General features: G+C 39.1%; 1 protein-coding gene across 7 annotated transcripts in view; it reads left to right on the forward strand.

Moving 5' to 3' along the window:
* Positions 1-16,120, forward strand: part of skic3 (SKI3 subunit of superkiller complex) — a 130,885-nt gene that overhangs the window by 102,416 nt on the left and 12,349 nt on the right. For all 7 annotated transcript variants that reach the window (XM_048528389.2, XM_048528386.2, XM_048528387.2 and 4 more), the window contains 7 exons: positions 3,081-3,302; positions 4,552-4,624; positions 5,422-5,475; positions 6,364-6,475; positions 10,735-10,863; positions 14,477-14,601; positions 14,971-15,129. In XM_048528389.2, the coding sequence (XP_048384346.1) occupies positions 3,081-3,302; positions 4,552-4,624; positions 5,422-5,475; positions 6,364-6,475; positions 10,735-10,863; positions 14,477-14,601; positions 14,971-15,129 (874 nt within the window). The remainder of the gene's footprint in view (positions 1-3,080; positions 3,303-4,551; positions 4,625-5,421; positions 5,476-6,363; positions 6,476-10,734; positions 10,864-14,476; positions 14,602-14,970; positions 15,130-16,120) is intronic.

Genomic DNA, 16,120 nt, shown 5'->3' on the forward strand with positions numbered 1-16,120 from the left:
CATGAGCAATTTAGATGAGCAGTTACCTACCACATCGATAAACTGATTGCTGTGCACACAGGCAGAAGAGAAGTCTGCCAATGAAATAATACTTTGTGCCATCTAAACACTAGTAATGAGACAAACTTCAAAATTCTTGACTGACTTTAAAAATGCACCCAATTTCTCAGTCCATATTCAGAATTTACCATGCTCCACGTAAAGATCTGCTTTTCTGCTTTACTGCAGTAACTTGCAGTAGATTTTTGATTTTGCTGAGCTTTGTACATTTTGGAACGAGAAGGAGAAAGAACAAACATAAATGGTTTTGAAATAGGATCTAGACATTGGTAGCAAAAGAGATCTTAGCAAGGTTGCATTTATTGCTCTGCATATGAATGGGTATGATCATGAATTTTGATTGTCTTTGTGAAATCTGAGATCGTACACTCTACCGTCTGTGCTGCTAATGAAATGGTTGGTTTTGAATGCTGTGACTCTTTATTTAACGCAGGGGTACTGATCATGCAATTTTAAAAAAAAATAAAATTCATTCAGCAATGTGGATGACATTGGGTCCACCAGCACTTATTGCCCATCTCCAGTTGCTGTTGAGAGGGTAGTGTTGAGTGGCTCCCTGAATCTCTGCAATGCGTTGGCATCGGTACACTGACAATGCCATTGAGACAGATGTTCCAAGATCTTGACAAAGTGACAGTGAAGCGGTGCTGATATAGTTGCATGTCAGGAAAATATGTGGCTTAGAAGGGAACTTGCTGGTGGTGGCCTTCCCATTTACCTGCTGCTTTTACCCTCCCAGACAGTCATGGTCATTTGGTCTGGAAGATGTTGTTGAAGGAGCCTTGGTGAATTAGATGGTACACAGTGTTACTGTGTATCAGTAATGGAGTAAATGAATATTTGTGAAGATGATGCCAATCACGCAGGCTTCTTTTGTCCCAGATGGTGTCAACATCTTGTGTAGTTGGAGCTGTGCCCATCCTGGTGAATGGGGACAATTCCATCGCACTCCTGAGTTGGGCTTTAAAGATTGTAATGCCGTTGAATGCCAAGAGATAATGGTTGGATTCTCTCTTGTTAGAGATGCTAATCTTTCTTGCTGCTTGTCAATCCAAAACTCGACATTGTATAGGTGTTACATTTCAACATGGATTGTTTCTGATTCTGAACCATTTCAAATATTGCTGAACATTGTGCAGGTAATCAGCTGCTTCATAAAGAACCTTCCCTTCATCATTAGGTCAAAACTGGTGATGTTCAGTCAAGATAGCTGGGCCTCAGACACTACCCCGGGGAATTAAGGGGTCTTGAGGTGCACTGATGGTGTCTCTACCTCTAGCCAGAGGGACTAGGTTCACGACCCACCTGCTCCAGAGCTATGTTACAACATCCTGGAATAGGTTGAGTTTTAAAAGCTCTTAGGGCCCTTGTGATATAGTGGTGGTGTCCCCACCTCTGTACCAGGAAGCCCAGGTTCAAGTCTCATCTGCTCCAGAAATGTGTAATCACATCTCTGCATGAGTTAATTAGAAAAAAACCTACCTGAGGAACCACAGTCTCTTGGTGCATAAGGCTGGTGTCCCTTTCTCTGAGCTGGGAAACCTGAATTCAAGTCCACCCTATTGCAGAGGTGTATCATAACATGAACAGCTTGATTATAAGCATCCACTCTGGAACTATGACAGAGCTATCCTGTACTGAGATGTTTGATCTCCAATAACCACAACCATCTGACATCCTTACCTGGTTTCTCCTAGATATGTCTCCAGACCCAAAGCAATGTGTGGACTCTTTTTAATTGTCCTCTAGAGAATGGGCAATAAATGCTGGGCTAGCCAGAGCAACCCATGTTCCATGAGTTAATTGAAAAACAAACTTTCTAGTGCAAACCATTTGCAGCCAGCAAGGACAAGAAATGTTTAGCCACTTCCCATTACTTTGGTCTGATTTTTAACTCCTATTCTGTATAAACTGTCTCTGAGCTTCTTGTGAGACTGTGATTAATTTGTTGTGAATACCAATTATTTATTTCTTTTTAAACTTATCTAAGCTGCACACCTCCCCCCGACCCTTCTCCAACAACTTCCTCAACACCTTACTTTAAGTGAGCTGCCCAGATTTCTTCACAATATTCCTGTTGTGATCGAGGTTAGACTCTTTTCATATAACTGAAGCTTTACTTCAAACTTCTTACATTTTACACCTTCAGTTATAAAGGTTGTCGTCCCGTTATTCTTTTTTATTAATTCTGGACCTTTTCATGATGCTTTAATCTGTTTATAAGGACTGCTTTAGTTTCTAGCCATTCACTATTTAGGAAGTAGACTGTTTCTGTCCTATTTAAGTCCTAAATGAATGAATTATTTCACGTTCACCTGGATTTAAATCTCTTTGCCACAGTTTTCCCCAATTGACCTATCAATACCTTCAGCAAATTTAAATGCATGGCTTTCCATCCTATCAATTAAAATGCTACTAGATATGGAAAACAGTTGTTGAGGTACAAATACAGATCCCAGGTTTTTTGAAAAGGGGAATCCAAAACAGCAACCAAGATTATTATTCTTGACAAAATGCAACAGCTTATTTTTAAAATTAATTGATCAGTTATCCATTTTGCAAACTTTTATTAATGTATTCATGTTTTCGGTTGCAGCCTTCCTTAATATCAACTATATCCCCCAGGTTAGCGAGGTACACAAATTCTGAAGCTTAAAGGTGACCAACAATCGTAGCAGCACCACTGCCCATAATTTATTAGTCTAAGTAACTACCATTAACCTCTACCAATCCTACCTAAATTGGTCATTGCATCTCATTGCAGTCTTTGGACCTGCATTTTGTATACAAAACACTGTAAGATGTACTGAATTACATTGACAGCAGTTAAAAAGATGCATTTATATATAAAATTTGACAGAGAAGGCACCAAGTCTTCTCCCTCAATTTTTAGTCTAATTTATTTAATAATTTTGAATATATTGTACTTTTGAAAGGGTGCCAATCTTCAATGCTTACATTATCAAATAAAAATTAATTTTGTTTTGTTAATTCTACTTTTTGTGTCATTCATTTAAAAGTTCCATGCTGAAGGAGCCCAATGTAGAAAGTCTGCAGGCTTTATGTGCTCTGGGTCTGTTGAAGAAGGATACCACTCTCACTACAGCAGCACTTAATGAACTACTCAAATGTTCAGATAAAATCAACTCAACCTATGAATCCTGCCTTCTTTCTTCAGGAATGTTTTCTTTGCAAGCTAACAGTTTAGCTGTGCAGAGACAGGCAGCTAAAGCTGTCCATAGGTAAGAAAAGTTGATGTAAATCCATACTTTAATGTATTAATGAAAGTGTGAAGTATTTGCACTATGAAGAGAATTTAAATTGTGCATGCTGATCTTTTCTATATGATTCATACTTCAGTAACAATAATAAATGTACGTTATTACATCTTGACAGAATACAGATGTTAGTCTTCAATGCTGATACATCTAAAGCTGAAGAAGAAATTTACAATTTTGATTATTTCCAGGGATACTTCAGTAGATCCTGTCTTCAAGATCACTTTAATCTCAATTTTTGAAATTTTAAATGTCAAATACTGTGACAGACAAATTAAATGGTTGGAATTTAGTTGGAATTCAATTAATGTTCATAACTATTCTAAAATTTTTCTTGCAGTTTGATCTTCAAACACTTGGTTTAAGTTGCATTGATCTTTCCTTATCATTCAGAATTACATTTGCATTTGGCATTCATCATAAGTGGCATTAATAGAAAGTTAAAACATTTGTAATAAGTTATTTTGGAAAATCTATTAAGTATAGAAATCAGTCACTGGTAAATGTCCAGTGAGGCTGGCCATCATAATGTTGCAAGCTTGAATGAGTTTTGGCCTCTGTTACAGTGTGCTATTTCAAATACATGTATATTGCTAATGTATTTAGTTTATTATTAAAGGAGTTTAATTATTACTCTGGCAGGATATGGTATTATGCAATCAGTTAAAGACTGAAGACTTGATGAACTGAAGTTTTCCAAACTGATTGATTGATAATCAGTTTGGAAAACTTCAGTTCATCAGGTCTTCAGTCTTTAACTGATAATCACTCTAACTTCTATGCCAAAGAAAATTGAAAAGGGACTTGTATAACAAACAGATGATTTATAAGACAAAACCAAATTTAGCGACATACCAAGAAGTTGAGTGCAATTTTTCATTACAAAAAAACAGCTGTATAAACTTGGCAGCCTAAATACCACAAAGCAATTGCACATGGCTGGAAATGAAGCAAGGTTCTATTAAAGCTTAAGTGCAATGACTATGTATAATTTTGTATGGTCAATTTATGACTGTTATTCACAGCCCATCCTCTCCCAAAGCTGAAATTGGGGAGACATGGAAAATTATAAATATGGGTCAGGTGGTGCAACTTTATAGATCTCATATCATGATGTCTGAACTCTTCACACAGTATATCTATTGTTAAGTTCAAAAACTCAAAATATTTCAGTATAATAAATATTATATAATTACTTAATTTTACTTTTCAGCAATCCAGCAGATCCTGCCCTTTGGACATTATTATCCAGACTTGTTCCACAACATACTCCCCAGATGGCAGAAGTAGGTTATCTTTCTTTTTGCTTAGAATTCTATTGTCATTAGATTTTTTTCCCCAATACTTTCCTGCGAGAGTTTGTATTTCTATATATGTCTCAACTGTTTATGATGAAGGAAAAAAATAAATATTTCAAGTAAATTATTTGGGAGTCATGAGGAACATTTAGCATTGTTTCTGCCTGGTGATGGTAACAGACTAGTAGGCCAGTGCAAAAGGATATGACCTCAATGGACAAGAACAATGTTAAGTATTGTTGCTTTTGTGTGGGCAGCCATAGGATTATATGTAATAGAAACAGGCAATTTGATAATCCTCAATTCTACTTTCCTGTGTTCTCATAACTCTTGATTTCCTTAGTGATTAGAAATCTGTTTTGACCCTGAAATTATTTAGCAGCCCATCCTCAGCAGTGCTCTGCAATAAAGATTTCGAAGATTGGCTAATCCTCATGGGGAATAAAAAGGCCTTCACATTTCTGTTTTAAATGGGTGATGTCTTATTCTGAGATTGTCCTCTGCTGCTAGACTCTTCCACAAGGGGAAACAACTTTTCTATCTCGTCAAATAAAAAACACAAAAACTGCGGATGCTGTAAATTAGAAAAAAAACAGAAGTTACTGGAGAAGTTCAGCAGGTCTGGCAGCAAATGCGGATTAGTTTATTAATGTGTAAAATTATTTGTAGAAAAAGCTGTCTGAATTTCTCAACTAAAAAACTTGTAATATGTAATTTTACCTTTTAGTGTACTAATATGATCAGAAACTGCAGTTTGATCTTCTCGAACATTTTTTTTGCTGTAGGGTGGAGTAGTGGCTGGCAGTATTGCAGAGATTTTAAGTTCCCATCAGACAAAGGTAAATCCAAACAAAACCAGTAGTTTGTTTTTGTTTTTCAAACTAGCATCACAATTTCAAATCTTGTATAAAAACCTTACACTTTAGAAATATCTTAACATTAAACTGGGAAATAGTCTCTGGCTATCAACTCTATCTATGCCTCTCATTATCTTGTATACCTCAATTAGGTCCCCTCTCCTCCTCCTTTTTCTCCAATGAAAAGAGACCGAGCTCAGTCAACCTCTCTTCATAAGATAAGCCCTCCAGTCCAGGCAGCATCCTGGTAAACCTTCTCTGAACCCTCTCCAAAGCATCCACATCTTTCCTATAATGGGGCGACCAGAACTGGATGCAGTATTCCGAGTGCGGTCTAACCAAAGTTTTATAGAGCTGCAACAAGATCTCACGACTCTTAAACTCAATCCCCCTGTTAATGAAAGCAAAAACACCATATGCTTTCTTAACAACCCTGTCCACTTGGGTGGCCATTTTAAGGGATCTATGTATCTGCACACCAAGATCCCTCTGTTCCTTCACACTGCCAAGAATCCTATCCTTAATCCTGTACTCAGTTTTCAAATTCGACCTTCCAAAATTCATCACCTCGTGGGTCATAGTTTTAAGCTGGTTGGAGGAAAGTATAGAGGGGATGTCAGAGGAGGGTTCTTTACGCAGAGAGTTGTGAGAGCATGGAATGCGTTGCCAGCAGCAGTTGTGGAAGCAAGGTCATTGGGGACATTTAAGAGACTGCTGGACATGCATATGGTCACAGAAATTTGAGGGTGCATACATGAGGATCAATGGTCGACACAACATCGTGGGCTGAAGGGCCTGTTCTGTGCTGTACTGTTCTATGTTCTATGTTCTATGTTTTTTTGATTATTGCCTTTTTTTTCTATTTTCTAGAATGCACTTTTGTTCAGTGCTGCAAATCAGTTGGCTGCAGGTAAACATGCAGCAGCCAATGAACCAAAGAATGCTTTAAAAACTATTCAAAAGGCCGTTCATCTCTATCCAGGTAACAATACCAGTCTCTGTTTCAAAGTAAAACAAATATAATGATCCCACACACCCCCTACTCCACTCCAGTATGTGTTAAGATAATACTAATGTTGGTGCACTTTTTGCTTTCTGTACACAACTTAGGCTTGTGGGCTATGAAACACTGCATTCATCTTCATTGGCATTTGGTGAGACTATACAACATTGGAAGGCACATTTGCAAAATCCACTATGTACATAACAAACTTGGGATCAAAAATGTTGCAAAATTGGTACTGGTACTGCCAAACTCAGAATCTCAAACAATCCAGTAGTGCAGTGGATAATCCAACAATGCTATATCCTAGGCCCTGATAGCAGTACTAGCAGTACAGATTTTAGCTCTTTGTACTGGTTATCATCTGCTTGATATTAAAGATGTTGGCCATAAATTTTTATTAAATATTGTTACATGTAATGTAATACCAGTTGTCTAAATGTTTCCAGTGTCTATTGATGAGCAAGCACAATGCAGCAAGCTTTGTTAGAATGGAGTCAGGTGAGACAACAGATTACCGCATCAGTTAACAAGAGCATCATCGCATTGCATAGAATAGAAACAGTGTGTTCAGCATATATTGGTGATCAATCTGTGTACAAATGGCAATCCTAAATCCTTGTGCCTGTTCTATTTCCTACCACTTCAATTATCAGGCCTATCAATAGAACCTCATTCAGTCACTGGCATAGGTGATGTAACTTCTTTCAAATTATCACGTCCCCCTGAGCCTCTGCCCTCATAATTTGTGAACCTGATCCTCAAATCTTCCCAAAAAACACAATACTGCAGTTTCTGTAAAAATGCAGTAACATTTGAAAATGTGAAATAAGTCTAAAATGCTGGAAATCTCAGATCTGACAGCATGTTAACAGCGTGGTGGAAACTACAATAAAATATTAGAAAAAAGTACCATTGTTCAGAAATACTTCAGACAGAAAAAATTTCCTGTTCTCTGTACCAATCAAGAGGAAGTCAGATCAAGGGAGAAGGTAATAAAATCCAAATTTTGGTTATTGTGCATGTATGTGAATGAATGGATTATAGGATTGGAAAGTTACAGGCAGAGTGTCAAATGGAAATATGCCAAAAACAGATTCTTCGCTCAAGGAAGGTCAGGACTGAATGCAGAACATTCTTGGGCATGAGGTGTTTGAAAAAGATAGGAAAGGAGGTGCATGGTAGTATTGGTTAAGGAGAACATTGGAATGCTGGAGAAAGAGGATGTCCCAGAGGGTTCAAGGACAAAATCAATTTGGCTAGAGCTAAGAAACAAAATGGATGTGTTTGTGTTGTTTCATTCAGTCTATAGACCAGTGGGAAGCATGTAGACAAACCAGCAGGGAAATCACAGAGCTGCAAACATAGAGTAGTTACAATGGGGGACTTTAGCTGTAAAATACCTGTAGCATGTAGACTAGGATAGTAATAACATAAAAACTGAATTGCAGCAAATGTGCCTAGATTATGTTCAAGAAAATTTTTGTTAGCCATTTGTGACAAGCCCAACAGATTCTCTTGGGGAGTTCTGAGAAAGGGTCACCGGACCTGAAGCATTAACTCTGATTTCTCTTCACAGATGCTGCCAGATCTGCTGAGCTTTTCCAGCAATTTCTGTTCTTGCCTTGCTTTCCCTGGTGGGACCTGGCTCAAGAAATTGTAGTGGGTCAAGTTCACGAGTAGTCAGTTCGGGATCTTGACCATGTCATTTAGTGAATACAATTAATCATACTTATGATTGTGAAGCAGAAATAAGCAATTTGCAACAACAATTCAATACTAGGCAGTTCAAAGGCTGAGTCGATTTACTCTCACTTTGAATTTCTTTAGTGCTGGCCAACATGCTCTTTGTACATAATATTGTGTTTCATGGGCTATGCGGGCAGGTAATGTTTTTTGCACTTAGTTTCCTCCTGCATTTGTGAAACGGCTGCTGTTGCATACATGAGAATTGAATCCATTATGTCAAAGGTCCATATACAGGCATTCCATACCCTCTGTGGTGGAGTTCTCATCTGTCAGTATATGAAGGGCTGGGCTAAACTGTCATTTGTGTGTAATGTGAATGCTGACTGCTCACTTACAAAGGATTTGTTCTGTTTCTGGTATTCCATACATGAGCCATTGATACAGTGACCGATGGATCGAACCATGACAATTATCGCAACGATGACTATAGTGCAGTGAAGATGCCGACAAATTGAGGAACAAATGTATTAGCAAGCTCAGGTGCAGCAGGAAACTTGGGTGGCTTTTTAAAAAAAAACTTTCTTGTGAAACGTGGACATCACTGGCTGGGCCAGCATTAATTGCCCATTCTTAGATGGCCTTGAAAAGGGTGGTGGTGAGCTGCCTTTGTGACCTGTGACAGTCCATGTGCTGTAGCTAGACTCAGTGCTGACAATCCGTGTCTGCATTAAGCTGCAGCTGAAAGTCCCCTCATGATGTGAATAAGGTACGGAAGGTGTACAGAATCCATCATCCTCAATGCTGTTCTCTCCAGATGAGTCAAACACAATGCTGCCACAGAACTGTCATTTATTCGAGCAAGACTTGTAACCTGAGGATGATGATCATCCTATCCCATTGAAGTCAAGATGACAACTGCAATAAAGTTTTATGCATCTGACTTCTTTCTGGGCAGGAGGCTTTACCTGTATAGCTGGCTTTCTCCATGTGTAGCGTGCTTTAGGCTCTGCTGTAGAGAATACTATGTCATTACAAGCTTAACTTCATCAATAGAAAAGGGTTTCATTCCATCAATGTACAAATAATCTGTGACCATTAACTATCTTCAAAATCTGTGCCAGCTACACTGGAAATTTCCATGATGGCTGTACCCTTGTGATCTGTGTTGCTCCTGCTTCAAGGACCAGATGCCTGACAAGGAATGTTACTGGAAGACCAGGACTGCTCTCTCTGGAACCATGACTACTGATTCCAGTTAGACAACTGCCAAACTGAGACTGAGCCTAGATATAATGCAGATAATAAGGTGTAGATCAGGATGAACACAGCAGGCCAGGCAACATCAGAGGAGCAGGAAACATGATGTTTTGGGTCTGGACCCTTCAGAAATGGGGGAGGGGAAGGGGGCTCTGAAATAAATAGAGAGCGGGAAGGTGATGGTAGAAGGTGCATAGAAGAGTGGATAAGTGGAGAGAAGACAGGCAGGTCAAGAAGGTGGGGATGAAGCCAGTAGAGGTGAGTGTAGAAGGGCAAATTTGGATGGGGGTTGGTCAGTGAGGAGGGAGGATTAGCTAGGTGGGAGGGCAGATGGACAAGTCAAGAAGCCAGGAACGAAGTGGGCTCGTCTTGGGAATGAGGTCGGGGTGGGGAGATTTTGAAGCTTGTGAAGTCTACATTGAGAACGTTGGGCTGCAGGGTTCCAAAACACAATGAGGTGCAGTTCCTCCAGCCTTTGGGTGGCCTCATTGTGGCACTGGAGGAGGCCCAGGATGGACATGCTGCCCAAGGACTGGGAGGGGGATTTGAATTGGTTCGTGACTAGGGGGTGGTGGTGTTTGTCATGAACCAAGCGTAGGCGCTCCACAGAGTGGTTTCCAAGCCTCTGCTTGGTTCCCGTGATGTATGTAATTCTGCTGTTGTGGTATAGTGTATCCACTGATATCTATTTCAAGCCCACAGACTCCCACAGCTCCTTACAATATACCTGCTCTCACCCACCTTCCTGCAAGAATGCCATTCCTCACTCTCAATTCCTTCATCTTTGCCACATCTGCTCCCTTCGCTCACCTTTAAATTGGTTGAATGTTTATCTATTTAAAATTCAGAAATGACCAGGTACCTGAACCAGGCTGGCTTGCTATCATTACTGTGCGTAAATGCCTTTAATTTTCCTGCTTTGCACAATTCAAATAGTGTCCTTGGCCATCAATGCACAGTATAAATATTAATATCTACTAATATCTAATACTAATATCCAATCTAATATCTAATTACTAATATCTACTAAAAGCATCTAACACATTTAGTGAAAACTGAACTAGATCCTGTCCACGGCTGTTTCCAAAAAAGGTTTGGTTTAACATTTTTGGTTTCAAGGCTCAAAAATCTATTGCAACATTTAGATATAAAATTGAGTAAAATTGGTACTAAACTCAATTTCATTATGCTACATTGTATGCATATATTGCAGCACGAAAAATAGTGCACGCTGTTGCTTTGTTTCCTATGTCTTGAGTAGTTGTGTTTATATTTGGACTTTTGTTGTGTAGATGATCCTGCTGTTTGGGCTAGTTTAATGGCAGCTTGTCACATGGAAAATACATTATCCCGTTTAGAAAACACAAAACCAAAGCATACTGCATTAGAGGAGATGTTTGTCACAACAATCACCACCAAGGGTAAGTGATTCATTTTACGAATTTAGTTTACTCAGGATGCATTTAAAGATTTATCTGTATTCTTTCATAGATATTTCCTAATCACCTGTTTCACAGTTGGTGTTCTACACCTCTGAATAGGTAGGACTTGAACCCAGACCTGATCCAAAGCTAGGGAGACAACCAGTGTACCACAGGAGCTCTTTTAGTGTTCCATAGATCAGATGTTGGGGTGTTGTGTATTATAACTGCACTTTTTTGGATGTATTTTCTAATCATCTTGTTCAAAGATGTTTTTGCACACCTCTGAAGTAAGTGGCACCTAATCCCAGGCCTTCTCACTGACAGGCAAGGACACTATCACTCTGCCACAAGAGACTGTAAAATGCTATGTAGATATTTTTCATCAACCTGTTCGGACATGCTTAAGACATACCTCTGGAGCAGGTTAAACTTGAACTCTGGTCTTCTGGTCCAGAGGTAGGGTCACGGCTACTACGCCACAAGTGCCATAAAACTTACTGCATCTGGTATTCTCAGGCAATCTCCTATCCAAGTACTAACCAGGGCTGAGTCTGCTTAGCTTCCATAATTTGATGAGATTGGGTGTTTTTGATAATGTCATTTTTTTTTATTTAACCTATTTTTCTAATTGACCTATTCGGAGAACTTACTACACATCTCTACAGCAGGTGAGACTTGAGCCCTGGCCCCTCACTGAAGGGATAGGGAACTATCACTGCACCACAAGAAGGCCCCCAAAAAAACAGTGATGAGTGGTATTTGGAGAGTTGTTCTAGCAAACTGAGTTAATGTCTTTTGTCAAACATAATTCAGTAGAACAAGATGAGATTAAGAGACTGTTGAGCCAGGGTTTGAACTCTGGATCCTCAGATTAGAAGTTTGATAGTCTGCTGACTAAGCCACCCAGGCCCAAAGTGCTGCATACTTTTGCTAGTCAGCCTGCTCTGAGATGTTATTACGCACCTCTGGAGCAGATGGGGTTTGAACCTGGCCATTGCCGCCCAGTGGCAGGGACACTACAAATGTGCCATTGTCTGACCGCAGGTTTTAATGCTTATGCTAAACTCAACTGAGGACAAAGCTACCTGAAGTGAAATTGTTCATGACTCAGAGTAAAGATATAGGCCAGTGAGGAAGAAAAATACTTGGAAGGAGGTAAACCTACCGTGATTAACCAGGGAAGTTGAAGCTTGCATCAAATTGAAAAAGAAACACCATGTAGCCAAGATTGGTGGTAAGCCTGATTTAGGAAAGTGTTTTTTTGAAAACAAACAAAAGATGACCAAATATGAAAGAATGGAAAGATAAACTTTGATGGCAGACTTGCAAGAAAAATCAAATCCGACAGCAAGAAATACTTCAAATATATAAAAAGGACAAGAGAAGCAAAAGTTAACAGGCCCCTTTAGAGATTTAGGCAGGGGAAATAATAGGGAAGGAGGAAAAGGCAGGGAAGTTGAATAAATACTTTCCATCAGTCTTCACATAAGGAAATAATGTTCTAAAATTACGAATAATTAAGGGAGGAAAGGAATTGGAGAAAAACTACGAGGGAAACTAATGAGGCTAAAGACCAATATGTCCGCAGGACCTGATGGGATGCATTCTAGAATATTAAAAGAAGGGACAGCAGTGTGGTTCAGTTGTTAGCATTGCTTTCTCATAACACCAGGGACCCAGATTTGATCCCAGCATTGTCCGTATGAAGTTTACATGTTCTCCCTTTGTCTGCATGGGTTTCAACTGAGTGCTCCAGTTTCCTCCACAATCGAAAGATCTCCAGTTTAGGTGGGAGATATGAGTTTATGGAAATAGGACAGAGGCCAAGTTCTGGGCAGACTCGATGGACCAAATGGACTTTTTCTGCACTGTAGGGATTCCGTGATTCTAAGTAGCTACAGAGATGGTGGGTGCACTGGTAGGAATCCTTCGATACTGGGAAAATCTCAGACAATTGGAAAACTGCCAGTGTAACGCCTTTCATATAAGAAGAGGAGACAAAACAGGAAGTAACTGTCTGCCAGTTATCTTCAGGTCTATAACTGGGAAAGTGCCAGAGTTTCTTGTAAAGGATCTGATTGTAGAGCATTTAGAAATACATACTACAAGCGAGCAGAGTCACCATGCCTTCACAAAGATTATGCTCGCTGCGTAAATACATTCAAATTATTTTGAGAAGATGAGCAGAATGCATAAAAGGGAAATTGACAAGCAACCACACATCAGGCTTCTTCGGAAGATAAGTGCGCTTGATGTTGTAAATAACATTAGTATGAAAGGGGATCAGCTAACAATTAGACAGAATTTGGATAAGGGGGGCATTTTTAGGACAGCAATTTCTTGATGCTGCAGGGATCACTGCTGCTGCCATAATTATTTACAATATACATTTATGACCTGGAAGAGATAAATGGTACTGTAGCCAAGTTTGTGACTGGCACAAAAATAGGTGTAAAGCAAGTGATAAGGATGATAGTAAGAAATGACAGAAGGACATAGACAGACAGGTTTGGTGAGTCGGTAAAAACTTGCCAGACAGAATATAATGTGGGAATATGTGAGGTTACACATGTTAGGAAGAACTGAGGAGTGAATATTAGTAAGATGGAAAAAGACTTCAGAAAGCTACGGGACAGAGGAAGTAGTGAGTTTTCTTGTGCATAAACCGCAATAGCTAGCACCCAAGCTCAGGCAAAAAAATGGAAAATGGAATGTTTCCCTTTATTTCTAAGGTAATAGACTATAAAGATAGGGAGATTTTGCTGAAGCCATTCAAACCACAACTGCAATACTGTGAATAGTTTTGGGCCTCTTATTTAAGGAAAGATCTACTGGCATTAGTGAGGCAGTCCACAAAATTTTCACGAGGCTGGTCCTGGTTATGAAGGGACTGTCTTACGAAGAGAGGTTGAGTAAGTTGAGCTTGTACTCATTGGAGCTTAGAAGAATGAGAAGTGACCTTGTTTAAACTTGCTTGATTCCTAGGGAATTGATAGGGCAGATGCAGAAAAGTGGTTTTCTTTGTAGGAGGCCCAGAGGCCGTAATCTCAAAGTTATGGGTCGCATATTTAGGACTCAGAAGATATTCATCAGAGGGTTGTGAATTTCACAAAATTCTTAGCTTCAAGAGACTTCTGTAGCAATGTCATGAAGTACATTCAAGGCTGAGAGCCAAATCTTTAATCAGAAAGGGATTCGAGAGTTAGGAGAAAAAGTAGGAAATTGGAGTTGAGGATTATCCATAATCTCATTGAGTGATGGGACAGACTTGGTGGCTGAATGGACTATTTCTGCTCTTACAATTCTGCTCATCAACCCAATTTATTGGTAAATTCTTTGCTTGACCATCGTATCATTATCTACCCCTATTCTTACCTCTGTCTCTCGAGATATTCATACTTTTATGACCTTACTTATGATTTGACTTATCCAGATCAATTTACGACTTCTTCTCAGTGTGCCTACTAGTCAGAATGTACATAAATTTTGTAATTATTTTCCATTGTCTTTTACGTTAGTCTGTTGCATCTGTGTTATTGCTTACTTCTGTACTGTTTTTGAGGGAGTAGTGTTCTCTTGTCATGTATAATTAACTTGTGTTATTCTGTAGTTGAAACAGAGAAGACCATGCCAACTCCTTATCTTCAGTCCCTGGAGAACTGGTCTCTGCAACAAGCTGCAACTGGGTTAAAAGAAGTGGGCAGGCACTCTGAAGCTGAAGTCTTCTGCACTAAAGTACTGAATAAAACAAAAAGCAATTTTATATATGCGAGAGTTTATTATATTGTCTGTAATGTGATTTCACTGTATTAATAATCTTGGACTAAAGATGCCAGAAATTTTTAGTTGTTATATTTTATATGAAAACATATAAATTCTATTACAACATTATATAACTATGCAGTTTCAGATCTAGAAACTTATTAAATGTCCTAGTATATACATTTTTTATCTGTAATATGCTACTGACATTGTTTTATGATTGGATGTAACAACAGTAACTTGCATGCATTTTAGTGTTGGAACTACAGTGCATCACAGAATTCTGGAACTGTGCACACCTCTGCCACAAGCATTATTGTTTTCTGTTTGGTCTTTATTTAGGTTCTAAAGAGGCACCCAGAGCATCCCATGGTGTTCCTACTGCTGAGGCAAGTTCAATGTGAACAGCTGTTGCTTTCACAGCAGCGGCTTCCAGATACAGTTTTAGGAGAACTGAAAAAGGCAGTGATGTCGAACTTCACATCAGTGACAGCTTGGCATGTAAGTTTTTATTTATAGTTGTCTTCCTGTAATAGCTTTTTTAAAAAGTTTGATTTATGATTTAGGCTGTCTGAGCACTAGGTTTCATGGCAATATTTTTTTAAAAATACTTCTCTTTTTCTGTTCGTTATATTCACTGTATTCTGCATTCTAGATCAAACTTTTTAAACTTTGAAGAATTTTATGTCAATCATTAGTTTGTTTTTCCACATGGACATTGAGAGTCATCAAAATGTTATTTTTAAGTATTGCCATCTGAAGTTCAAAAATAAGGGATTATGTTCTTCACAGAGAATGAATGGAAGAAAATGCAAGGGGAGTATAAAAACCATCATACAGTTGCTGACATGTCCTGTTCCTATGCTGTATATTCTGTTTTAAGAGTGAAAGCATTCACTGGATATGTAGAAATATTCCCACTTGCTTTGTTGTCTCATAGGGCAGGTGGGCATTCAGGCTTGCAGATGTACCCCTGATTGATTGTCTTAACATCAAGGAACCAACCCATGGTCCCACTATTTTAGGTGTGTCAGAAGTGGCGTTCTTGAACTGGTACATTGCTTTCTTCACACATCAGTTTAAAATTCAATATGGATTTTCTGTTTCAGATTAATTTTATAATAAAGGTGGGTATGTACTCAGTGGTGGCTGTGAGGATGGTCGGGGGATGCAGGCAATCTCATTAAAGCTTACAGATAGTGTGAAGCCTGGATAAAGTGAAAGTGGAAGAGCTGTCGCCACTAATGAGACCAGGATCCAAGCATACAGTCTCAGAATGAAGGGATGATACTTTAGAACTGAGATGAGGAAATTCTTCCGCCAGAGGGTAGTGAGTCTGTGGAATGCATTGCTGCAGAAGACTGAAAACCAAGTCTATGAGTGTATTTAAGACTGATAGGTTCTGGATTAGTAAGGAGATAAAGGGTTATGGGGAGAAGGCAGGAGAAGGGGGTTTAAACATATCAGTCAGGATCTAATAGTGGAGCAGACA

Source organism: Stegostoma tigrinum, chromosome 3 (genome assembly GCF_030684315.1).
Source record: "Stegostoma tigrinum isolate sSteTig4 chromosome 3, sSteTig4.hap1, whole genome shotgun sequence".
In the NCBI taxonomy this organism is placed as follows: domain Eukaryota; kingdom Metazoa; phylum Chordata; class Chondrichthyes; order Orectolobiformes; family Stegostomatidae; genus Stegostoma; species Stegostoma tigrinum.